This window comes from Euprymna scolopes, chromosome 12 (genome assembly GCF_053919585.1).
Source record: "Euprymna scolopes isolate OS-2025 chromosome 12, ASM5391958v1, whole genome shotgun sequence".
Classification (NCBI taxonomy): domain Eukaryota; kingdom Metazoa; phylum Mollusca; class Cephalopoda; order Sepiida; family Sepiolidae; genus Euprymna; species Euprymna scolopes.
In genome coordinates, this window is record NC_136493.1 from 56,350,552 (window position 1) to 56,376,972 (window position 26,421).

The 26,421-nt window shown below is 29.9% G+C and overlaps 2 protein-coding genes across 14 annotated transcripts in view; one reads left to right on the forward strand and one right to left on the reverse strand.

The window, feature by feature from the left end:
* LOC145291298 (calaxin-like) overlaps window positions 1–1,978 on the reverse strand; it is a 174,636-nt gene extending 172,658 nt beyond the window's left edge. For 2 of the 5 annotated variants that reach the window (XM_080136979.1, XM_080136978.1), the window contains exon 1: window positions 1,841–1,972. In XM_080136979.1, the coding sequence (XP_079993105.1) occupies window positions 1,841–1,944 (104 nt within the window). In that variant the 5' untranslated portion in view covers window positions 1,945–1,972. Of the gene's footprint in view, window positions 1–1,840 lie in introns of all 5 variants that reach the window. The other 3 variants (XM_080136981.1, XM_080136980.1, XM_080136984.1) reach the window with 2 other exon arrangements.
* LOC145291302 (cyclic AMP-responsive element-binding protein 1-like) overlaps window positions 1–22,287 on the forward strand; it is a 32,237-nt gene extending 9,950 nt beyond the window's left edge. For 3 of the 9 annotated variants that reach the window (XM_080136993.1, XM_080136994.1, XM_080136995.1), the window contains 6 exons: window positions 3,968–4,220; window positions 4,752–4,834; window positions 10,770–10,915; window positions 17,683–17,862; window positions 19,477–19,624; window positions 20,921–22,287. In XM_080136993.1, coding sequence (XP_079993119.1) covers window positions 4,050–4,220; window positions 4,752–4,834; window positions 10,770–10,915; window positions 17,683–17,862; window positions 19,477–19,624; window positions 20,921–21,065 — 873 coding nt within the window. In that variant the 5' untranslated portion in view covers window positions 3,968–4,049 and the 3' untranslated portion in view covers window positions 21,066–22,287. Of the gene's footprint in view, window positions 1–3,905; window positions 4,221–4,751; window positions 4,835–10,769; window positions 10,916–14,480; window positions 14,505–17,682; window positions 17,863–19,476; window positions 19,625–20,920 lie in introns of all 9 variants that reach the window. The other 6 variants (XM_080136989.1, XM_080136991.1, XM_080136996.1 and 3 more) reach the window with 4 other exon arrangements.
* Window positions 22,288–26,421: the final 4,134 nt, after the last annotated feature.

Sequence of the window (26,421 nt, forward strand, 5' to 3'; positions counted from 1 at the left end):
AGCGAAATTCGGAAAACGAAAAAATAAAAATGTCTACTGCTTATGTCAATTTCAACTAAAAGCAATGACCTCAACTTAATTGGCATGTCAAAAGTACTTAAATATTACTGCATCATTTAAAAAACACAAGTTTTTGATCTTTATCGTTAAAAAACCGTCATCATATTGTTCTGATAATGTGTAACAAGGGAAGTAACTAAGTTAGGCTAAAAGCAAAGCAAGTAGCTCATATTTATGATTGTTAATGCACAATTTATTTAAAAATAATTGCCAGTAGTTACATGCTATTTACCTCCTCTTGAAACTCCTGCATTTTTTAGTCACAGATTGTATTTTCGCTAAATGTTGTCTTTAATATATTTTTCTACATTATTGTTTTTTATAATTTTTGGATATATTCATTACTGTAACATGGCAATTAAGCAGAGACTATTGGTTTGCCTTGGAATGCAATTTTACACATTTCGAATATCCCTATTATAGTGTAGTTGCACTAAATTATGAAATGTCTTTGCAATAAACATTAGCAACTTGTAAGATGTATTCTTGTGAAATAAAACATGATTCTTAATGGATCATTAAAATCGTGAAACTCTTACTGGAGGTAGGTCATGTGATTTTTATCAATCAATTGTATAAATATTACCCTTAAATTTCTTTTTCTTTTAAATAAAAATACTGAAAATAATTTCTTAAAATAAAAATAATCTTTGGTATTATTATTACACTATTTAGACTCCCAGTAATGAGACGCTTTTTTTTTTTTTTTCTTACACATTAAGCAAAATGAAATAAACCAATTAAATGATTTTTAATTCTAGAATGTTGAAAATAATTTCAGATTACCGATGTCTTATTTTTGAGAACCTTCATTTTTCTGTTTCGTTTTGAAATACTTTCATCATTTTATTAAATCTAGTTTTTGTTTTAACTCGTTTTAAAATTTTTTTTTTTTTTTAAATTTTATAATCCAACCTATGAAAATTTGGATGATTTGGGTTTATTTATTTTGCTGCCTTTAAGTTGACATCATAATGGATGAATATTTACTTGAAAATCGATGACATTTTCAAGTAAATATATAGTAAATATATTTCTTTCTTGATAATCGTGAGCCGAATTGTCTCACTCTTGACTTAATGAGCCTGTGCCCAATTGGATGGATCCTCTCTCAATTATTTATGCCATTTGCCTCCTCCCACTACTCTTTATCATTCACTGTTTTTACAAGTATTTACTCAAAAGTGGATGACATCATAAATGGTAGCATGCGTGATGTCATAATGGATGGGAGCTTTGTGTGACGTCATGCTTTGTTTTGTGCGTCATAAAGGATTTCTCTTACCACTTCAGTGAGGGTGACAAGGAAGATCACAGCTTTTAAGCGCTATTTTCTTTTTATTAACTGTTTTACATTATTTTTTAAGTCTATATATGATTCAAAACAACTTACTCTTGCGACACCATTGAGTTTTATATTCCTTTGTGCTTTTATTTTGAAAAAAAAAAAAAATCAGGTAAATATATATATTTCTATTTTGATAATAAGTATTTAATTTTCTTTTATTTTCTGTTTTTATTCACTTATCTTCTCTCTTTCTCTCAAGTATTTACACTTGAAAATAAATGGTAACTTTTTGAAGAAAAAAAGCTAATAAAGGATTTTTCTCACTAGCTCAGATGAGGTGTGCATGGTAACAAGCAAGCAAAAACACTAATTCTAGTATTGTATGTCATCCTAGTCATTTATAAATGTTAAATTAAAAATATAAAGCTCATTTTATAACGTCATTTACATTTATAAAAACCTTTTGGAATTTTCAAATATTTTTTTACTTACAAAAATTTTCTGTACATATCCATTAGTAAATCAATTTTATGATGAATGTGAATGAAATATATCCATTTTACTGTCTTTTCATGGGGGCCGGATGTGTCGCACATCCTAGGCAGCTTTGCTCTGAATTAAGTTCTTCATTCATTTATATATATATATGTATTAGAAAATTGATAAGTCATAATGGTTAATTTGTGAAGTCATTCATCTATCTTTGTGACATCATTCAGATGGCAAGCTAGATAACAAATCCACAGTTTTTGTATTTATAATATATATAGCTAGCTTCTTTGACTAAATTGCAATGTTAAGTTTTTTTTTTTCCTGTTTTTCAATCTAAACGCTTGAAATATAAACTTGTTGATTTTTAACATTTGTTTCTGCTTTATCATAATTGATGGCACAGCTGTTGCATCTAAATTCTTTTTTTTTATACACCCTCTCCTTGTTAAATGGCAAATTGTTGGTGGAATTGAATGCATATTTCAGATTTCTTGATTATTTTTGAAAATTTTTGCTCATGTTGAGTGAAGATATGCACTCTTTTGAGGGTTGAAGCTCAAACCCAGCTATTTTGAAACTTAAGAATAAAAGAAGGTTCGTCACCTTTAAATATGTTTCCCCACCCCTTTGCATCAAATAAGCAAGTAGAAGGGCAGCAGCCTCTTCTGATGTTTTATATATTGGCAAGAGGAAATGCGTATGAGTCAGTGCATACATGACAAGTGTATGAGTCAGGGTTAAGGCTTATGAATCTGAGCTTGTCATAATGGCAATATCCTCTTGTGTATAGTAAAGTTTTTCCCTTGTAAACCTGATTTGGTTTATTTACTGAAATTATGTTGCTATTTTATTTATTCTCAATGAATGAAAAAAAAAATTCTCTGGAATATGATCGTCATCATCACTGCAAATAGATACAAAACAAATTTATGCCCAATATTTTCCTAAAAAGAACAAAGATAATGAACCTACAATGTCAATATCTGTAAATTAAAAGATGGTTTAAGAAAGAAAAATGTTTAATGCTGTCATTGGAAGAGCAGTGTTCAGTTGTAGAATGAATTGTTAAAATCTATCTATTTTGCATGTATGGTTCTATAAGGATTGATGGAAATATGTCTTATATCCATAGTTAAAACTCAGCGACTGCCTTAACAAAAAGATAACGCCTTCCCTTTCACTTGATTATATTTCTGGATAATAATTACAGTAAATTTTACAAAAAGATTTTATGAAAAATACCGAAAAAATTGCACAATGAATTTCGCATCATTTCTATCTATTCTCTTAAACGAGTTCTAGTCACCACATTTGCACTATGAGCAATCCTACTGAATGTTACCCTTGTGTTTCAGTATTTTTTTATTAACAAAAATATATTTACTATTTCTATTCCATTAGCTTGGGTGGGTGTTTCTGCTTAAAAGCAAGCAGTATTTATCATAAAACAGAAATATTGAATAGAATCAAATGTATTCTTTCTCCTGCTTTTCTTAATTGTATATTTTGTGAATTTACAAAGTTCTTAATATTAAAAGGTATGCACTAAACCATGAGGAAATAGAAATAGCTTGAAATTAAACTTGTAAAACAGATGCTTAGAAAATTTTTTTTTTTTTTTTGTGAATGTTATCGTTAATATGACAGCATCTCTTTTTTTTTATTTTATCTATCTTGGTAAGAAAAACCATGTAGAAAGCATAGTTTTGTTTTTTGTCAAATGGTATAGGTTATAAACAAAGTAGCCGATATGAGTTGAGCATCTTTTTTGTATGTTGTCAAATCTTTATAAGATTATCCAACCTCCTCCCATCCCTCTTTGTTTTTTGTTAATTCTATTTGATATCAACGTTAATTTGGTTGGTTTAATTTAGTTGGATGGATGGAAGGCACTGAAAATGTAATCAGATTGTTAATACCAAGTTAAAACTTATTGATAACAATCTTTTCTCCTCTTCGTTGTCGCGAATAATCAAACTGCTTACTCCTCCTATTATTAAACTCTTCTTTTTCTCTTGATGAAATGCTCATTTTTATATTTAGCCTTCCTACTTTATTTTAACAGGACAGCACTTTCCTCTACACAACCTTTGACGTAATAATTTTCAATGTTGGCCAATATTGCAGGTAAACAGTCACCACTTTATTATTCATTTGTGAAACATTCTACGAGAACTTCATCTCTGTATGATGATGGTGAGAGTAGAGAATGTCTGAAGTCCGTACCTCTCAGTCCAGTGAGATTGAAAATTGTTCCCAGGAGATCTCTGTTGTGCATGTGACAATTCCTAACCAACCAGTCCAGGTGCAATCAGTTATACAATCTAGCCATCAACCATCCGTGATACAGACAACAGGTCCCAATGTACAAACTATACAGGTAGGTTCTTCTACCTACTGACAATTACGAGACTACCTACTCGGATCTTTTTATTATTTTGTAGCAGCACTAAATCGTAGAAATGTCCATTTCTTTTTAGTTGGAGATTAAAATATTTTATTCATTAAAATATAGTTTTCTTTTTTTTTTTTTTTTTGTCGTTGATTTCATGATGCTAACTTTTAAGCTGCGTAATATTTTTATTTAAAAGGTTTTAAGTCCTTTTACAATGAATTAGTTTTAAATATATAAATTTTTATTTTATTATTAAAGCGGATAAAGTAATTACCTCTTTTTTATTTTTTTTTAACTATTTCCTTTTTTAGACGATTAATGTAAGATGGGTCAGCATCCTCTGATTGTCTCTTCTTTTATTTAAGATACATAATTGAAACTTCCGCTTTCTGCATGGTTGAAAAAAAAAAAAGATTCTCAGTCTGTTCTAACAGCATAAAAAAAATTTTTCAATCTAATCACGAATCGTGTTTGGCCCATCTCTGGCTAATGTGAACTGTTTGCCCCTTCTTTCAGGTAGCTACAGTAGATGATGATGTGACAGATGGTGCAGAAGGAAGGAAGAGGAGAGAGATTTTAGCTAGGAGACCCTCATATCGGTATTTATCCTCATTTCTCACAACTGGTTTTCATATTTTTTTCATATCTAGGTTCTAACGATGAAAGTGAAGGTTATTTCTTTTTAACCAAAAGATGAATTGAACCTCTGATGGAAAAAATAATCCAAAAATCAGTTATTCAGTGTTAATGAAATTTTCAGCATTTATTACTAAGTGTCAATATAATATTTTATTTAAAAAAAAATGTTCATTTTTCTTTAGGTTACTTAAATTATCTCCCCGTTGATTTTGACAACAAACTGCATGATGTCTATAATTGGAACTCTGAAAGAAATTTTAAAATCAGAACTAGAAACAAATGATACTAAAAAATATCTTATTTAAATGTAAAAAAATATTGTATTAAAAATGTATTTAAAAAAAAAATTTTTTTTTTTTTTTTTTTTTTGTAATTCACATCTTTAAGGGAAAATGTTATTTTTTTGTAAAGTTAGTCACTGAGTTTTGACCATGGATCTGACATATTTTGTCTTTGAAATGGGGAAGGGATAAATATTTCAGGTAATATAATTTTTATTTTTTTAGTACTGTATATTAGTATTCATTTATTATTAATTAAATACTGAAAATTAAATTAAAACCTGATAAGTCTGATTTTTTTTTTTTATGGATTTATTTTAATCAGATTTTTTTTTTGTTAAAAGCAAATAAATTTGACTTTCATTGTTTGACCCTATTTCTATCCTTTTCTTTTCTTTTTCTATTTTGTCTCTCTATTCTTGGTTGCCATGTTTACAATAATCACACTGGTCTTCCTTGTTTTTAGTTTGTCCAAATTTGACCATGCTTGACTCGTGCATTATTTGCTAAGCAGTGATGTATCTTGTAGAATGTTTTGCACTGTATTGAATGGTGGTATATCTATGTAAATACACTTGTATACTTTTGTCATATATACATTACCTACTTAATAAAATTGGTGGCTAATTTACTATCAAAAGTCATGTATCAAGTTTATTTTCATTAATTTGATGCAATCAAAAAGGTGACATATTTACTTTACATTGCTATTGCCATATTTTATCTCATCTAAAGAAGATAGTCTCCTGTGTTAAGTGTTTCATCAGAAGTGAATAAAAACTCAAAGGATCTTTCGATTCCCAAAGAAAAGAAAATAATGTGACAAATACAGAAGTGCTATTTGTTTATAAATGGAAAGTTAAATTGAATTAAAAATAAGTTGTCTGAATCAAAGTTGTGGAGTTGGAGATTTTAGAAAGAAGTGAACTCATAAGGAGTTGGTCAGATTTTTAATCTCCAAAAAATCAATAGACAGTTTGAATATTGGAAAACTTTAAAATAAGGAGTCAGTTGGATATATATATATTTTTGTGTCAGATTACAATTCTGCTTAGAATTCAGTATGTCTCTATAAAATCATATTGTGATTTTTATTGATGAATAATTTTTTTTTGTGTATAGAAAATTGATTTTCTTAAATGATATGATCAACCGCCAAGAAGTATTTGTATATTAGTACCTATACTGTGCTGAAGTATTTTGATAATATTTCAGGTACTCTTGTGTTGCGTGTGATAGGTTTTATTGTGCTATATGGTCAGGATTTATCTCTTCGCACAATCTATAATTTTTTATTCAATATTTGACTGATTCTATAGAAATTATTAATATTGTTGTTTCAATATTTGTTTATATATTTCTTTCGATACTCTTATGTGTTAAACTTATTTTTTTGTGAAAAATACTTTTTGAATGTTAATTTTATTCAAAAAAATATTTTAAATGAAAAACCTTATCAAAGAGAAACTAAATTATTCAAACTCCTAAGCAGCAATCATAGTGAATGTTTCCTCTATCTCAGTTTTCTTTATCTTGTTAAACACAAATTATATTGGAATGAACACCACTGCTTATTCACTTTTATTTAATTGGAAAATTTATTTAATATTAGTAAATAGAGAATAAAATTAGTTACAAGGTGGGTGTAGTTTGCTTGAAGCATTGTATAGTATGTAGTTAAATAGAATTGTAGAAGGCGGTACAATGCAGAAGTAACGGAAAGACACAAGCTGAAGCAGGTGAAAAATTTATTAATACAACTTATAAATACATGTGTACATATTCATATTTCATATACGCAGTATATTTATATTTGCACAGTGGTCACCTGGGAAAGTCGGTCTGGTGGTATGTCCGTGTAATATAATATTTCGAGAAAGATCTCTTCGTCAGATATTTACTTGACTTTGACAAACGTACTGTTGTAAGCAGTAACTATACCGCAGCAAATCATCGCTTGGGACTTGTGGGTAGTATATGGTTAGGGTTTTCTTATTTTATATTTCTAAATTATTTATTTTATATTATATTTTATTATTTTTTTATTTATTTATTTTTTTTATAATAGTTTATCTTTGGTTCAAACGTGTTGTTGTAAACAGTAAATAGTAACAGTATCGGGCTAAATAATTGTCCGGACTTTGTTGGTGGCTTTTTAATTTAATATGATTGAGTTTGTTTTTCTTTTACTTATTTTTATTTCTAATTTATTTATTTATTTTTTTTTATAGTAGTTTATGTTTATATTGAGGAGATTTAATTAACTAATTTATTCGTTGTTTGTGTTTCTGCATTCTGTTTGAGGTGGTGGGGGCGTAGACTTAGAATAAATTGGTTGGTCAAGGGAGACTACTTGATGGGTTGTTCTAAGGGGGATAATTGTTACCGATATTTCTTCTCAGTTAGATGTATAATGTTGCATTACTTTTTGTGTATTTATTTGTTTGCTTATTTATTTTATTTTAGTGATATTATTCTCATTCTGAGGGTATTTTATTTAATTCGTTATGTAGTGTATATATACTCATTTATGGATTCTTGTATCTTTAATTCAATTATATAGTAACTATAATTATTTATTTATATATGCAATGTGTTATGACGAAGTGGTTAGAAGTTATTTCGAGAGTTTTAGTAAATTTTTTTTTTTTTTTTATAATGTATTTATTTATTTGAGTTAACTTGGATTTCTGTTTTTGGTGTATTATGTCTTGTTATTTGCGATTAATATTGTTAGGTTTACCGGAGAAATCAATTGGGTTATATTGGGGCATATAAACTTATAAATTTGCATGAGTCATATACATATAGCCGTGTAGCCCACATGCTCGCACCATCTAATTCATATATCTTAGGCTTGCTATTTAATTGTTAAACATTGTTATTATTATTGATGTGTAGTAATCTTGAATAGGGATTGCTTATTATTTTGTTTGTTTATTTATTTTGGTTTATTTTAATTTAGTTTTGGATTTATTTTTTATTTTATTTTGTTTGTTTATTTATTTTTTAATTGTATTATACAATGGTGGGATGATGTGCATTAAGTTAAGAATGAAGAGCCTAATTCATGTCGGCGATTAATGTAATTTGGCAATCAGGATTGATTCTTTGATACGAAGGTTGCCAACATTGCGTTCGGTGGCTAAAATATCTACTCTGATGGATTTGTTAGTGTTGCCGCATGTGTGAAGGTGTTTGCAAACAGAAGAGGCTTGTGTTTGTATGTGTTCTTTTACTCTAATGTGCAGGTGTCTCACTGAGCTACCGACGTATGATTGGTCACATTTGGTGCACTGTATGCGATATACTGTGTATGTACGGTGGCACATGTTAGGGTGTAGGGTACGTTGCTTAGGTGGGTTTTGCGTTTTGACAAATGTTGTCGTAGTGATGGCCCAGTGTGTATAAGTTGTATGTCTAGACCCTCACTGTGTATAGCTTTGCGGATGGCTGTTGTGATCTTGTCGTTGAAATGGGGCAGCTTTAGAAAGCAGGTGTTAGAGGAAGAATGTTGCGTGTGTCTTCTAGATTTATTGAGGTTTTCAATGGTTGGTTTTGGGTATCCATTTAACTAAAATTAGTTATTTCTCTATTTTTATTGATTTCCTTTAAAATTTCCCTAAAAAATTTATGTATTAAAATAAAAACAATTACAAAATTAATTTAAATTAATTTGAAAAAAAAAAAAATCAACTATAATTTTATCATATGTAGATAAATTAGATATTAATTTTATCATATGTTGATAAATTAGATATTAATTGGATATTAGTCAATGTAAACTATATAAGATATTATTTTTAAATTAAAATTTAAAATCATTTTAACTTATGATTACAGAAAGGCATATTCTCCATCATAATTATGTGTTGAAAATTGAGAAACCCAAGAAACTCCTGCTCCCACTCCTGAACCTATATAAATATTTTTAATCACATTTTTACATTTCTATGAGTATTATTAAATTTATAAATAATAAAACATTTAAACATTCATATTATTATTTCATAAGTAATAATGAATGTCATCACTGTTATATAGCTGTCTATCTAACTTGTGTATATATGTGTCTCTCTAAGTGTAGGTATAAATGAGGTGTATCTATATATAGCTGGTTGTGTCATATAGTGTTCATTTGTGTGCGTATGTTACACATATTCAATACAGTTCACTAAACATGGCAAACATACTTAATGTAGATTTTTTACAAATAGATGAATAACATTTTTGCCTTCTTGGCACCCGATAAGTCACATACCTTATTTTATAGCCTCCCTCTCTTCTGATGATTGGCACATGAAATGACGGCATCAAAAACACTGAGTTATAGTTTACAGATGTTTATTTCCATGATGTTCTGTGACTTGAAGTGTCTAGACTCAGCATATGTATTTTGAGGCAAGAAGTTGAGCATTTAATTAGATGACAAAGATAATTGTTTAAATAATAAGAAAGTTAATACTGTGTTTAAAAACTGGCTACAAATTTAAATAATACATACATTATTATTGGTCCCCCGATTTATCGGAAAGAGACCTATGTTTTCAGTGGTGTCTGTTCGTGCAGATGATTGCCAGCTAACTGTCCATTAGTTTTTCCTGAAATTTTGCCACAAATTGTATTTCATTAAATAGATGTGCACAGTAAAAAAATTTGTGAAGCCCATTGTTCTTAATATAAATCCAGTATGGGCGATCCTGGCAAAATTCTGGTTCGCATACCCGGGGATTTTAGTGCTAAAAACGTTCCTTTTTGTGGCTCTATTTTCGTATTTTTCAACAAAATCTTGATATGTCTGACTATATAGTGGTTTGTCACGGTGGTCAACTCAAATATACATGAGTTAGGGCCTGAAACTGCACCGTTATTCATTTACACTTAAATTCGGCATCCCCGGGAGCTCAAAAGTGGTCAAAACTGCCCCAAAATAGCCAAAAAAATGACACTTTTTGCCTTTGATCCATTCGTTAGATTTTCTTGAAACTTGGCCAAAATGTGGAGGCCATTGTTAATATAAATTCAGTATGGGTGACCTTGGCAAAATTCTGGTTCGTATCCCTCTGGGACTTTTAGGGCTAAAAAACATGCCTTTTTGGAGCTCTTTTTTCATATTACTCAAAAACTTGATATGTATGTCTATATAGTGGTTTTCCATGGTGCTGAATTCAAATATACATGTCTTAAGGTATGAAACTGCATCATTTGTCCTTTTTTTTTTTTCTAAGAACTCTATCACTTTTCAATGCTTTTCTTTTCTTTCAAAAATCATAGGACCAGAACTTGAATCTCTTTCTTTCTCTCTCTCATACATAACTCATGATGATGATTAAAAATAAAATGTAGAGGAAGAACTTGACTGTTCATCAATTTTTAACTCTTTTTATTTGAGTACTGAAGTTTTACACAAAAAGGTTGGAAATAATACGAATTGCCGTCTTAGAGCAAGGACAGAAAAGATACTTCATTTTGCTCCCAGCAAGGAAGCTACATGTGAACACTTGGTGCATTTTTCTACATGCTAAGAAATAATTCAAAAGTTACACTTATCTCCTTAATAAAAGTGTTTTAAGCGATTTGGTGAAAGATTAAAATTCACAATTTCTTATTACAGAAAGATTTTGAATGACTTATCATCTGAGTGTCCATCAATAAAAATTGAAGAAGAATCAAATAGCAACCAGAGTCAAGACGGACAAGAAACATCTGAAGCTGCTTCAAATCTAACCACAAGTCCAGTACAATACCAAACAGCGGCAGGTGAGTGTTCCAGGAACAATTTTTAGAAAAAATCCTGAACTTATCAAACTATTTCATAAATATATTAACTGTATCTACCTGGCATAATTTGGAATTCATTAGTGCCATTTCAGTTGAAATTTTTTAATTTAAGAAATGTGTAAATGACAAAGAAGTGTGTAGAGGGGTAAAAAAGATGACTCTTATGCTTTACCTCTTAAACTAAAATAAGAATTCGAATAAAATAAAATACGCATCAAGTGTGCTTGAAAGCCAAATCGCAACGTAATGCAAGGAAAATAAACAAATATTTTACTTGTTTGAAATTTATCACAAATAAGTCTGTTTGTAAGGAGTCGCGCGTTGTATCTGGCGGTTGTATTTTGAAATGTTTGAACTGTGCGTAGGCAACGCAAGAATAATGTCAACGTTTCTATATGAACTCTCACTTTTGATGTTTTTCTCGTGATGCCTACACACAGTTCAAACATTTCAAAATACAACACGCAGCTCCTTACAAACAGATTTCTTTCTCAAACTTTACAACATGCCAAGAAGAAGAAAAGGAAAAAAAAAACAAAAAAAAAAAACACACTGAAGATGGAATATACCTCTGAAATATATTTGATAAATTTCAAACAAGTAAAATATTTGTTTATTTTCCTTATATTGCGTTGTGATTTGGCTTTCAAGTGCACTTGATGCGTAAAACGTTTCTATATGAACTCTTCTTCTTAAAATAAGAATTATTTCCTATTTTGAACTTTTTATTTAGGTCATTTAAAATTGTTCCCTCCTCCCACCCAGGAGAAAAATGATTTCCTTTTATGCTTGATTCTTTTGCTATTTGAAGTCACCTTCTCCTTCAGCAAAAGGTGAAGAGTCAAAAAGTTTTTTTGTTTAAACTTTATTATGGTAGAATGCTGACATTCTCTTAATACACTCAGCTAGTCAGATCCCTAGCCCTTGCTGGAGGGAACACAATGTAATTTTAAACATTTTTTTTTTTCTTCCTTTCACACACATTAGTTTGGTGCAAAAATGTTGTTTTTTGACGTTCAACTTCAAAAGATCATAACTCCTTTATGAAAGGAGTTATGATCATTCTAATGGCTTATTATGAATAAGCCATTAGAATCAACACATTTTTACCAACGAAAAACAAGTTTATTTATCCCATTAGCATAGAAATCCGAAGCGATAAAGTCATTGAAGGCTGATTTGGCATCATCTTGGCTTTTGAAATATTTTTCACGCAGGAAGTTGTCAAAATGCTTTAAAAAGTGAAAATCTGTGGGCGAGAGGTTTGGTGAATATGGCGGATGAGGCAATCTCTCATAACCTAATTTGTTCAACTTCTGCAGGGTCTTGAGCAACATGTGGGTGAGCGTTGTCATGGAGGAGAATTAGTCCCTTCATATTGACCAGTCTCGGGCACATCTGTCGGAACTTCTGGTGCATTTCGTCAATTTGTTGGCAGTACTTTTCTGCTGTAATCGTTTTGCCTGTGGATTGAAGAAGCTGTGATGGATGAGACTGACCACAGACGACCAAACAGTCACCATAACCTTTTTTTGGTGCAATTTCGGCTTCGGGAAGTGTTGTGGAGCTTCTCCGGCATCCAACTACTGTGCTGAACATTGCCGGTTGTTGTAGAGGTTCCACTTCTCGTTACACATCACAATCCGCTTGAGAAATGAGTCGTTTTAATTTTGCAGAAAGAGCATAGAAGACAGCTCCAAACAATTTTTTTGATTATCATTCAATTCATGCAGCACCCATTTATCCAACTTTTTTGACTTCCCTATTTGCTTTAAATGGCAAACGACTGTTGAGTGGTTGACTTCAACAGCAACTTCTTGTGTGGTTATGCAAGGAATGATTTCAATTAAAGCTTTTAAATGTTCCTTATCAACCGCAGTCAGCCGGACGCAACTGTCTTCATCTTCGAAGTTCTCGTCACCATTGCGAAGTTTCTTGAACCATTGTTGTGCCACACATTTGTTAGTGTTCCTGAGCCAAACACATCATTGATATCACGAGCTGTTTCGGCAGCTTTTCGGCCTAGTTTGAACTGGAACAAGAAAATCATGTGGATTTGAATTTTGTCTATGCTGTGGAAAAGCCTGCTAAAAGAAATGAATTTGATAGAGCGAAAGACGCGCTTCAAAATGATATATAACATGGCTATATATATATATATATCAATGAATAAATTCAGAAATCATATATAAAAGTAACGTGAGAAAACGATAGTTTTTGCACCAACCTAATAATAAAGAATGACTCCAACAAGAGATGTTTTTTTTTTTATTTTCCACTCAAACTCTAAATTGTCAAAGCAACCAATCACATTTCAAATACGAACTGTATCACCTTCCCACCTACTTATTTACATCTCATTACCATTTAGATTATAATTCTTATTCACTACCCTGCTTTTCCGATCACACAGGATGAGCTTATTACATTTCTACAATACTCCTATTTGAATCAGGTAAGGGCTCATTAAGTTTTGGTGGCAAAAACTAAGTTTAATTTTAAATATTTGTGAAAAGGTAATTTTCTTTTTATTATTCTAATTTTTCTATTCTTAATGAAAATGAGCAGTAACAGAAAAATAGCTGATATTTCATTCTATTTAATTTTAAGTTAGTTTCTGCTTTCATTATAATTGAATAGATTTTTTAACTTATTTTAAAAATTGATAGTTTTCAAAATTTAAAATCTTTTGTATCTAATCTTTGCTTCTCTTTATATAATTATATTAATAGTTATACTTTCTCCTTGAACAGTGTTTGTATAGTATCTAGGTATGTCTACTTCCATCTTTACATATATTCTACTGCTTTATAGCTAATATGGAGAAAAATATTTGAAATTTTGTGAAAAGAAATATGCCTTAGTATTTGAATGAAAGAGAATACTACGATGATTATATTCATATATTGTTTTAATTGGCAAAAACTAATAGAAATTATTTACTTTGAGCAAAAACAATTTTTGTGCTGTCTAATTTTTTGTGGATTACCAAAAAAAAAAAAGAAGCTCACTTAGGAAAAAAAATTCTTTAAATTTATATGAGTACTAGTTTGACATAAAAAGCTACTGCCTTAGTAATGTATATGCTGCCTATTCCTTTTTGTCAGACAGTCACATGTTTTTATTTGTGTACAAATACACTCCAAAACACCATAGCCTTTTAATAGTTTATAAATTGTGAAAAAAATATTTTGGGATCATACTAATGTTTTATGCTAATGCCTCAACTGAAAATGGCTTACTTGTATATTAGCAGTCAATTTTAAGATGGATGCTTCAGATTCATTTAGTGTGGCTATTTTTGTGGAGTAAGTTGATTTTTCTTTTGTTCTGATATGTACATGCATTGTTTCAAGTAGCATTAATCCCACTTCATGTTATTAGATGTGTATAATCAGAAAACTTCCGTCTTGGAACCTGAAACCTTGTCAAACAAAAATATCAACAAAAGAAAAAGTAATTCAAACATTGTTGAATGTTTATTTTTATTTTCTTCTTGATTTTTTTTTTCTTTTTTCCTTTTCTTCTTTCCTTCACTTTTTAGTCTACAACCAGATGGATGGTTTGCGTAAGTATATATTTCTAAAATGATTTTGTATGTAAGTATGTGTAATATATAATACATCATCAACTTATGCTGAATAATTTACCTGTGAGGTGTTTTTCCCAAGCAGGCCTGCAGGCAGAGACAGGCTGATTGGTTGGCAGCATTTAGAAAATAAGTTTTCTTTGGAATAAAATTTGAGAGATTGCTCTTCTAATTGTCACTTTTATCGATGCATGATATTTTTCAATTACATTTGGTTACTAATTATTATATTTCTGGTGATGGGATGTATCATAATTTTCTCTATAATGTATTCACCAACAGATTTTTTTCTCTGTAAGTCTTTTAATTAAATGCAATGGATATACACGTCTTTTAATCAGAATTTATATTTTGGTTCCTTAGTAAAATGGTTACATTACTCTATTTAGATAGTATTGATAAGCAAAAAATAATTACGTTAAAACTAATTATAGATTCTTAGTCTTCTGATGAACAAAATGCCACTTTTCAAGAAGTTTATGTTCAAGTTTAGATTATCTAAATATAACTGAATATATTCTATTCTTGTTTTTATTTTTTGATGACTTGTATGTTTTTCTTTATGAATTTAGCAGAATACCAGCTTGTCTCCAACCTAGGCTGTTTATTCTGCCTGTCAAGTTTGCTGAAAATTGTGAGATCCTAACTTTTCCCCTCCCTCCTCATTTGTTGTGAATTTCCGATTTTGATAACATGCCTTTATTATGTCTGCTTCCTTTCCCTTTTTACCAACTTCATAATAGTTATATAAAATAATCTTGAAGTGTTTTTATCTTGTTCAAATGATTTTATATACTTAATTAGCATCAGTCCTTAGATGAATAACCATACAAGAAAACTTGGTTCAAGTATACAAAATATAATCTTAGTGATCTTTCAAGCCAAGGATCAGCCAGCAATCTGCTAATAGTCTTACTTAAGCTGTTCATTGTAACTTGTGCTAACACTGGTCAAGGATGATGAATAGATTTCAGTATTTGTTAGATTAAAGAAAGAATATGTGGTTCTTAGGGTTTTATGTAAAGTATATAACTTAAAAATTAAGCGTTTGCTTATTGCTAATGACCTTAATATAGGTTTTAAAATTCCAAGAATTTTAAATTGTTATTCAATATAGTAATGATTAAGATGTCTAGATATTTTAAAAACATTAATTTGTAGATCTTCTAACATAATTTTGTGCTTGCATGTTTCACTCATTCCTTTGGACTGTTTTACAACTTCATGTGTGTTACCTGCAAGTACCCACTTCCATTCATGTTTACAATTTGAATCTCTTGGTTTTGTTTAATGACTGTCATTTTTATCTTGATACATATTCTTTAATTTTAGTATTGTCTGCATTAAAAAAATTAAGATAACTTATTTAAAAAAACTTTATAGAAAAAGAATTTCAGAATTAATCAATGGTAAATGTCTAAATCGTATAACCATAGCAAATTTCTTTTGTGATGATAAAAGGTTAAAACTTTAAATTGTTAAAATTAATTGTTACTACCAAAATGACCATTCTTTAGACCAATTGTTTTCAACTGGGGTCCATGTGGACTCCCATGGTACATGTAACATTTATATCAGTTCAGTCTTCCTTCAAGATAAACTGTTGGTATATGTTCTTTGGTTTTCTTTACATTACTGAAAAATAAAATAAGCTATAAGGGTTCACCAAAATACATTAAAAAGAAAAGAAAGGCATGATTAAAAAAAAGTTGAGAACCATTGCTTTAGACTCTCCAACATTTAATTTGGTCAAAGTAAATAGTTTCTAACTAAATCTCTAAAAGAATAAATATCAATGTTTGAATTAAAATTACTCCAATTGTAAACAATTTTAGGAAATCAGGTTTATTTGCAAAATTTACTTTCATCGTGAAAACAATTCTTAAAGGATTGAAAAAGTATATTTCTTTTTTATTTGCATCAATCTTTGGTTTAATTTGCATCTCAAACTAAGCAAATGTACTTTTTCATCATTTGTAGATTTCTTTATTGCAAAGTATTTTCTAATGTAATTCCTACAATAATAACCCAAGTTTTACTTGCTAGTTTCATGAATATAAAAATATGTTGTAGGTAATCAGATCAAACATTTAGATTTTGATGTGAAAAAGCTATCAAATTTGGTTATAATTCTTGTACCATTTAAAAGGTCTTATAATTAAACTCTGATTCACTAATAATTCCAGGGTTATGTTATCTATTTTTGATTCATATTTGAAATGTATCGTTTTATTTTGGTTTTCTTTAAATTGGAGTTTGCTCCATTCAACTGGAAATAGCATCATTTTTATTGATTATTGTTGCAATTACTTTGCTTCTAATTTCTGGTTTAAAAAAAAACTTTTCGTTTAAAAAAATTGGGTTTTTATTATCCCATATTAGGGTATCAATTTCTGCATTTTTGTAATCTCTAAGCCTTTAAACTATTTAAAAATTATCAACAATTGAAAAATAAATAAGAAATATGAAATTTAAGGGTAACTATAAAAACGAGAGCCTGAAATATAATAATATTCGAAAGAGGTCATTTGATGAAAGGTTTTCAATAACTTTCCATATCTTTAGCTTTTTATTTTAGATAAATATTCAAGTTTCAAACTGTATACACAAATCTTAACTGATGATGAAATTGTGTATTTCTTCACTTCTCAGTGACTTCATGGTGTGCACACCATTTTGAAGCGCACGCATGCATTTAGTATAGCAACTTGAATGCACTAAATACTTGAGTTGCACCTTGTTGTCTGTTATCAAACTATTTGGTTCTTGTTCTTTGAGAGAAATTCGTTTTTTATTTGTTTTAGACAATTCTTTATATTGTATTTGTTTCTATTGAATGCTTTTTATAACACTTACTTAGGTTATGCAAAGTCAAATCTGTGTTCCATTCGATAATTAGTATTTAATTTTTTCTATGACAATTCCATACTATTTAAGTGTCCTTATTTCCAATATTAACATTTTGTGGTCAGTTTTTCTAATGGATTGTGTTTTGGTCAATTACTCTGTTTTTAAACTTTCATATTAAAAATAGAAAGTATTTTCTGTTTACAAATTAGACATTTTATATGACTACATAATTGTCAATAGTTTGAGAATTTAATACAATCTGTATCTGATGGCTTGATTTTGAGTATCGAATGTTTTTATGTTTCAGCTATAGTTCAATCTGGTGGCATCCAAATTACTACTCACCCAGACGCAGCCATTGCGGGACAAGGTTTACAGACGTTAACAATGACTAATGCAAATCCATCATCAGGTGCCAGTGCCACCCCAGGTACTGCCACCATTGTACAGTATGCTCAAGGTCCTGATGGACAGTTCCTTATTCCAGGTAAACTTTTTATTTTTATTTTTTTTAAATGAGTGTGAGTTTCCTTTGATTACTAAAACTGCAGTAAATTTTTATCATAAAAACTCAAGATAGGCCAATAGCTTGTCTTCTTATCCAGAATTCAACCTAATTAAAAAAAACAAAAGTACAGAAAAATCTTCAGGATATATGTACTTGTCATGGAATGAAAATGTCATATTCCAAAAATTATGTAAATTGGTAAATTTTACTAAGAAAATGAAATTTTATGAGGAAGCAATGGTGGTGTGTCTTGGTTCACCCTCTAAATAAAAGAAGACAACTTAATTCAAATGATCGAGATCAAAGTCAGCTTTGTAATGACTATGATTTACTATTAACCACTTAATATCATAAAATTATTTTCTATATAAAAAACACTACTTGATCAATTTACATGATATTTGAAATATGACATTTTTGTTCAGTGATGGATGCATAAGTCAGAGAGAGTTGCAACCTTGGTTGAAGTGAGTGTCCCTAATGATGGAGGTCTGAACAGAGCTGGAAGGGAGGAGCAAACCAAATCTCAAGGTCTCATGTATGATATGAAAAGAAACTGGAATCTTAGGGAGATATCAATCATACCAGTTATTAGAGGTGCTACAGAGCTTATGAAGAAGAACCTGAAGTCCTATCTAATATTCCTGGTGAACCAAATGCAATAGAGATCCAGACAGGTATCAACGAGGATATTAAGGGAACAATGAGGATACTAAAAAGAGCTATCGGTTCATTTCAATAAAAACCAGGACAATGTAGGTTTGGCTGCCCCATACCCAGCATTATAATCTTCAAAGGAAGAAAATTAAAAAAGAAATATATATATAAATTTTTCTGTATATATATATTTTTTGAATTATGTTGAATTTGGACAGCATCTGTATCTTGTATTAATGTAAACTCTTCACTTTTTCTAATACAAACTTTCTCTCCTAGTTCAATGTATCTTCAATGTAAGATTTCATTTCAATAATCTCTTCACTGGTGGCTCAATAAAATATTGGAAAAGTGCCATTGTCTGGCCACTGGCAGAGTGGTAATCCTAATATGGCTTCCCAGTCATGTGGGCATTAGAGGAAATCAAAGGGCTGACACAACACATTGAATAAGCCGCAAGACTAACTAATAAAATAACTTTTAAGCAAAATCTACTTTATTCATCAGCATAGTTTCTTTCCAGGTGATGTACTGATTCCAGTTTGTATAAGAGAAACTAAGTATGCAATTAACTTTTCAAAATTTATTAAATAACTATTTTAAAAATACACTGCATGGCACAAATATGTGCTGTTAAACCAAAATATCACATACAGTTGTCTTGTCAACAGTCAGTTCAAAGAATTAAAAATAAAATTGAAGGATTCTTGTGTGTGGCTCGCATTTTGCTTGAATGTTCAAGTTGTTACAAATAACAGTTAAATCTTGAAAAACCTTCACAAACATTTAAAAAGATAAGAGATAAAATATGAAAAAAAAAATTAGCAAAATAAAATTTATCACAGAAAAAAATGTTTGAGAATAAGAAATTAGTGTTTCAGAAAAATGTAGAATCATTTGCATTCCTCTTTTAAATCCTTTTCATTTTTTTTTTAGTTACAGTTGGTGGTGCAAATGTTCAAGCATATCAGATTGCCACCTCCCTCCCTCAAGTGGTTATGGCCACCGGAAATGCAATTACCAGCCCTCAACAGTTATCAGAAGAAGCAGCACGCAAAAGAGAATTGCGTTTATTAAAAAACAGGTAAACAATAACTCTATCATTATGTATGTGTGTGTGAAAATATATATATATATATGCGCATGAAGTCTGAAAAGGTGTTGTGGCTCATTGATAAAACGCTAGACTGCTGATAGTGTAGTCGTGAGTTTGATCTTTGTTGATGCTCCATGCTGATGATGGATGGTACCCAGAAACACGTGTCCATAGATATAATTTATACATGTAAAAATATTTATAAAATGTTTAACTATTTAATAAATAAAAATAATAAAATAAATAAAAATGTCCCATCAGAAAAAGGGGAGGGGATGACTCAAAAACAAAAATAATGGGGAGGTAATTTCTCTTTCTTCTTCACCGCTTAGGAAGCGAAAATTAATATACAAAAATAAGCAACATTTCATAACTGCTTATATATTGCTAAAATATAACAACAGTCTCATATATTTCATGTATCCACTTGAAGAGATATAATTTGTATTTGGATTATATGAACTACTGGTCTCATCTTGAGTTATTTTCACATTTTCGTTGATGTAGCGTCCAATCTTCTTTCAATGCACATTGTCAAACTTTGAGAATCTTCACAGAATTTCAAATAGAACCCTTTATGTAATCCACGGGGGTAACATGCTGTCATTTTGTCAGCTATTACTGGGTATGAATTCTAAGTAATTTGCAATTATTATATTTTGAGTGTTACTTGCATTGAGGATTGAACCTTCAACCTCCAGAAGAGTGTAACTTACCAGTGAATTTTAATAAGTACTTTATTCACTGCGCCATGGGTTCTTGCAGACAATAATCCAAATACACATTTTTAATCATCATCTCAAAAATTCAGAAAGTTAATAGAAGAAATATTTTGTGTATCGATTTTCAGTATTTATTTTGTGTTCAATACATGAGTAGTAAGTTATGAAAATATGGCAATTAAGCTACACAGAATCTTCTACATTTCATCCCCCATAGAGAATCATCAGGCAAAACCTGTGGAAGATTCTGTGTAGTTTAATTGCCATATATTTTCATAACTTGTATATATTTGTGTGTATTCATGCATATTCATTGTTATAAAGCTATCGAGTCTAAAAATGGAAAGGGGCCAATAAACAAATATATCAGTTCTCGCTCTTTTTTGTACATTATTCCATTATTGGATTTCTTTTTCTAAATTTTTACAGAATTAACTGGAAATTAGGAAGTATGTTAGCTGACTATTACCACATTTTTTAATGCAAGTGTCTACTTGTATTGCTATATTTTTGAAATTAAAATTCACAAATTTGAAATTGTAAATGTTTTGATTTTTTTCAGAGAAGCTGCTTCAGAATGTCGGCGGAAGAAAAAAGAATATGTGAAATGTTTGGAGAATCGTGTGTCTGTCCTTGAAAACCAAAATAAAACCTTGATAGAAGAACTGAAATCATTAAAAGAACTTTATTGCCAGAAAGAAGGATAATTTTAAGAAAATGGCGGTTTTTGGCTCAGCACTTTTTAAGCTTGTTGGTTCTTTACTGCAAATATAACAATAAAAAAAATACAAGTACACTTACAAAAAGGAGAACCTAAGTACCAATCTTTGTGAAGCCAAAAAAAAAAAAAAGAATTTTTGTAGAAACCTGTGACTAGCATAATCTGAATCCCTGAAACTGCTGGCTTCTTTGAGAGGATTGTTTTGTAAAACAAAAAGACTAACCCTTCCCCTACTCTTTCCCCATCCCCACCATGTTTTTTTTTTTTTTCATTATTATTTCCCTCTGAGGTCTGAATTTAATTTAAAATTTTTAAAATATGTGACTACAAGAGCATTTTGTCAGATTTTGCCATTCCCTAATGGTTTAATTTCATCCGTCTGATTGAATCTACATTAGATCATTTTCATGCCACAGTTCTTCATACTTACAGATTTGATGTCCATATTTTTAGCTTAATCTGATGTAGGAGGAACAGAAAAAATGACTGCTATAACATTTGCAGAGTAGAAAGCATAAAAAACTAATTTTTGAACAAACATTTTTAATTTCTTTATTCAATTCAGATTTTAATTTATTCTTTAAATACAATTGTTTTGCAGTATATTTTAGGGGAATTTGTAGCTTGTTAATCTATTCATATAATAGGACGTGTAAACACTACTCTTATTAAAGATTATAATTGCACTGAAATGTCTTAAAATGGTATAAACATAATCTGCCTTCTTTTGTAAAGCTAAGTTTAATACAAAAAATTTATTTAATACCAGAAGCTGTTAATGTTTTAAATTGGGAAGAATCCTTGAATTAAATATGAACAATAATCTTGGCACACTTAAAAAAAATTATTTATTTATATTATCTTAAATAAAACAACATTGTAAGTATACATCAGAATTTTCTTGTTCATCCAGAATTATCCTAACTTAAGCTGGAATATAAGAGAAGAATCAACATGCAACTAACTACTAAATATAGTTGCAACTGGGTAAAGCATGACTTTAAGAAATCATTTTCTTTTACTTGCTTATTTAACATAATGGGAGGGAGGGGGTCTGATAAAATGAAACTTTTTTTTCTTTTCTTAAAAAAACTGGTTGAATTTTGGAAGATAGTTTTGTTGACCATCACGACAAACCTCTTTATAGAAGCATGTCAAGATGCAAAGATTCTTTTATGTTCAGTGAAAAAAAAAAAAAGAAGAAATAATACATCAGTTTCTGCAATTTTAATTTCTCCAACATTGTTATGAATTCACCTATATTTTCACACACCACAAAAATGACCGTTTAAAGATACAGAAAGTTAACATATTCCTTTTGTGTGAGTGTGGTTTGTTCCCTACTAGTGATGTAATATTTATGTTGGTGCCTTCCTAATCAGCTGATGAATAGTTCAACTCCACTGAAACCTTTTATTCACAGGAATACATCCCTGCCTACCACCAAACTCTAACCAAAAAATAAAAATGGTGTCTAGCTGGCTTCAAAATTTACGTCTTTTTGTGTCGTTTGCTGCTTTTAGTTCTACCCTTAAGACAAAAAAGTAACTTTCTCTCTTATGACCCTCCTCCTTTTTCTTGATAACATCTTGTCTGTATTTGTCTCTTTCTGCTGCTGCTGCCAAATTCGAAGAAAGGTCTAGTTGCACAATCAACGCAACTAAGCTGATGAAGAAAGATTCTTCAATTTTACGGGTATGTCTTACAATCTTCTATCAGCAAACACATATGCACTTCATAAGAGGTGTAATTTTTCTTTTTTGTTTTCTAAAACTAATTAGAAAAGAAATCTCTTGACAGTTTGGCATTAGCAGCAGATTAAAAAGTATGGCTGCCAAATTTGTTCATACTTTTAATTCTTGGATATAAGCATTTTTAAATTACACTTTTTTTTTTTTTTTTTTAAGTTTGCTTCTTGCTCACTTGGTCATATTTGTGCTGAACTATTTAAAAAATATCACTTGGAATTTCCATTCTTGTAAAAGCATTGATTCCTTCCTTTTTCTGAACTGTTAAATTTGTCATTTCTTGCTAAAGACAACCACACCAACATAATTTTTTTTTTTTTTTTTTTGTCATTGTTCCTGTTAAGGAAATACTTGTGAAGTATGTGTTGTCCTATCTTTTGTTATTGTATATATTTACAAAAAAAGTTACTATTTAAAACGAAAACTAAACTGAGGAAAAACAAAGTGTTGATTGAGGCAGTCGGCCGGAATAATTCTTTTCTCATGTTTCCATATTTGTCTGCCTGCATCTGAGCAACTTGCTAAACTGTGTGCCTTGAAGTAAGTTTAGCTTTTCAGTTGCCGGTTTTCCAAACTGAGAAGGAATGCACCAATTGCTCTACTCTTTGCTAACAAATCTCTTCATTCTATATTTTATATTTTATGCAGCCATCATTCAGCTGCAGATTTTGTCAGTTTTTGTTCCTCCCTCTTCATTAGTTTTCAGTGCATTTCTTAAAAAAACATAAAAGTGCTCAATATTACTTTTTCATCTATTTATTTCTACGACAAAAGATAGTACTGTATTCATCCATATTTTCTTATATTTAAAATTATATATTTTCAGTATTATGCTTCATTTTAATCTTTTAGAATCACCTATATCTCTTATTTTCCTTTCTGTGGGGAATAAAATTTTATTGGTTGTAGCTTGATCTCCATTATTAGCCCTGATGTATTTTGGCCATTTTGAAATATGGTAATACAACTTGTGCCTGCCAGTTATTTTGTTCTAGTTTGATTGCTTCTAAGCTAATAATTTTCTTGAGTCTAAAAAGAAGTAATAGTGTATCAAAAGTTAATGCAAAAATCTATTTTGTTTATTTCCAGTTGTACATTATAGCTAAAAATATATTAGTGCCTAATCTGGTGGAGGGAGGAAGCATTTTGATATTTTCAAAATAACTGATCTAAATATTTTTCTATTTCCCGGTTATCTTAAAATAGAATTCAGAAATTTTGTCTTCTGCTAAGGATGATGTTGCTTGTGGCAGATTTTCAACTTCCATATCTTAATGTGCAGAGCTAGATATCTTTCAAGTCATACTTTTAAAAACAATGAAACTAAAAATATTTTTAATTATCAAATTACTTCAATCTTTTTAATGAATTCTGACATATTTTTAATATCTTGTAAATCTCAGTTAATTTCTCTTATATTTATCTTGTCTTAAGGTTTATTGATAACTTTTTATGAATTCTTTTCACTTTTTTCTTGTTTTTGTAATAGATGAAAATCTGTCCACTGCCACTCTTGGTTGCAAAATGAATCCTGCTACTGCCATTATATCTTCCTTAGTATCAATGTCTGTTTACTTGGAATAAACTGAAATTCTGGTTAAAAATGTTTTAGCTTTATTTTCATATAAGAAAAATATTCTTTTTTTATTGTATTGATATAGAATAGGTAAATCTCTCTATTATCCTGCAAATAGACCTCTTACATTTTCTGTTGGGGCTCAAACCCGGCAACCATTGAAGATCAGCAGTGGCAGTATGTGAACATCAACGTTAATTTTTATCCATTTTATTGGAAATAACTTTATCAGCTTTTCCTCTTAAAATGTTATATTTGACAAAAAAAATTCTTTTTGAGAAAATCCTAATTCAAAATGGGATGCTGGATCTCCCCCATATAAAATACCATCTAAGAAAAAAAGGCTGAGGGGCAAAAGCACTCCTTTTTCAAACCCTCCACATTTTCTAACTGTATAATAATAATAAAAAAAATTGAAAAGATATTGACTCTTACTTTCATATTCCAGAACCATATTATCTTCAGAAGACCTGGTATTTCTACATGAACTGTGGATAAATGGATCTGTCTTTTTTCTTCCTTTCGACATTTCTATATTTCATAATGAGGGCCATAACCACACTGGAGCAACAAAACCCAATTTACAGTGAATGTGTTATACCAGATCTTCTCTGGTATTCCTCTCACCTCTCTGGAAAAGAACATCTCGCCTAATAAACATTGCTCATTGTAACAATTGTTTTTAGTGACTTATTTCTTTTTTCTTTTTCAACAGCTACATTGTGTTATGTCACTGTTTTTGGAACAAAATCATTTACAATTTTTCTCTTCAAACTGCCCTTTTGCAATTTATCTTTACTATTATATAAAAGGCACTTTGTGTGTGTAAGTTGGTTCCCTATGGACTCTGAAATGGCTAGACCGACTTTTTTTTTTTTTTTTTTTTAAATTTCACACAAATGTACCTTATGTATCTCAATGTTCTTAGGTTTTGTATCGGAATGTCTTTGATAAGTATTGATAATCGATAAAATCCAATGAAAGAAGGAACAGACGATTTTGACTAAAGTTAACAGCGTATGCAGTGCATTTGAGAAGTTTTATTACCGCACGAGCGGAAAGGCCCGTCATATAAAATCAACTGTAGGTTCTTTGATATGACAGGGGAACATTCAAAATAAATGTTTCTGTTTAGAGCACAATTGAACGATGATATTTGACTTTTGCATTTTAATTCCAGCCATTATATAAAAATAATTTTATAAAATCAAGAGTAGGTTCTCTACAGGTCAATGTAGACTACAATTTATAGTAGACTAAGTCACTGTCGGGATGCATATGAAGCTTCCATCTCCTGCAACATGGTGAGTCCCTAACCGAGTCGATTTGAAAAATGGGTGATTTCACTAATTTCCATGACAAAAATAAAGAAGGGTGAAACATTCGCTGATCATCATTCAATCTTGAGCAATGTTGGGTCTCCCTGCTAATCGATTTATAAAAATACTAGTTATCTCTGTTTAGGATTGTTTTATTTGATTAATATTTTACTAAGACCCTGTGGAAATTCAACTGTACTCTGTACATCAATCTGTATAATATTAATAATCCCCTTGAAATAATAAATGTCTGTTAGGATTAGAAAAGACTTTTCTGTGGAAAGAATTGTTATAGTCAAACAAATATCCATTAATGTCTATGCTTATTTATTTAAAATCGTTAAAATTTAATTATTTTAAAATGATATTCCGTATTTATATATATATATGAAAATCACATTTCCAAATAAAAACACTTTATATTTATGTTCAGGCAAAAATAAGTATTCTTGCCAAAAATTAGGAAAAATTACTTAGTAAAATTTTAATTGAAATAAAAATCAATTTTATTGTATTTTACATGATTAACCGTTGACCCGAGTGCGTTTGTGAAGAGTATTATCGTTTTTGAAGATAACCTCAAAATCTACCTCTGTTTCCTCATGTTAAGAATGGCTTTCTAAATCTTAATTAAAAATGGCTTTCTAAATGTTAACGATTCAATAAACATTTTACTATTTGCCGAAATAAAAAAACAAC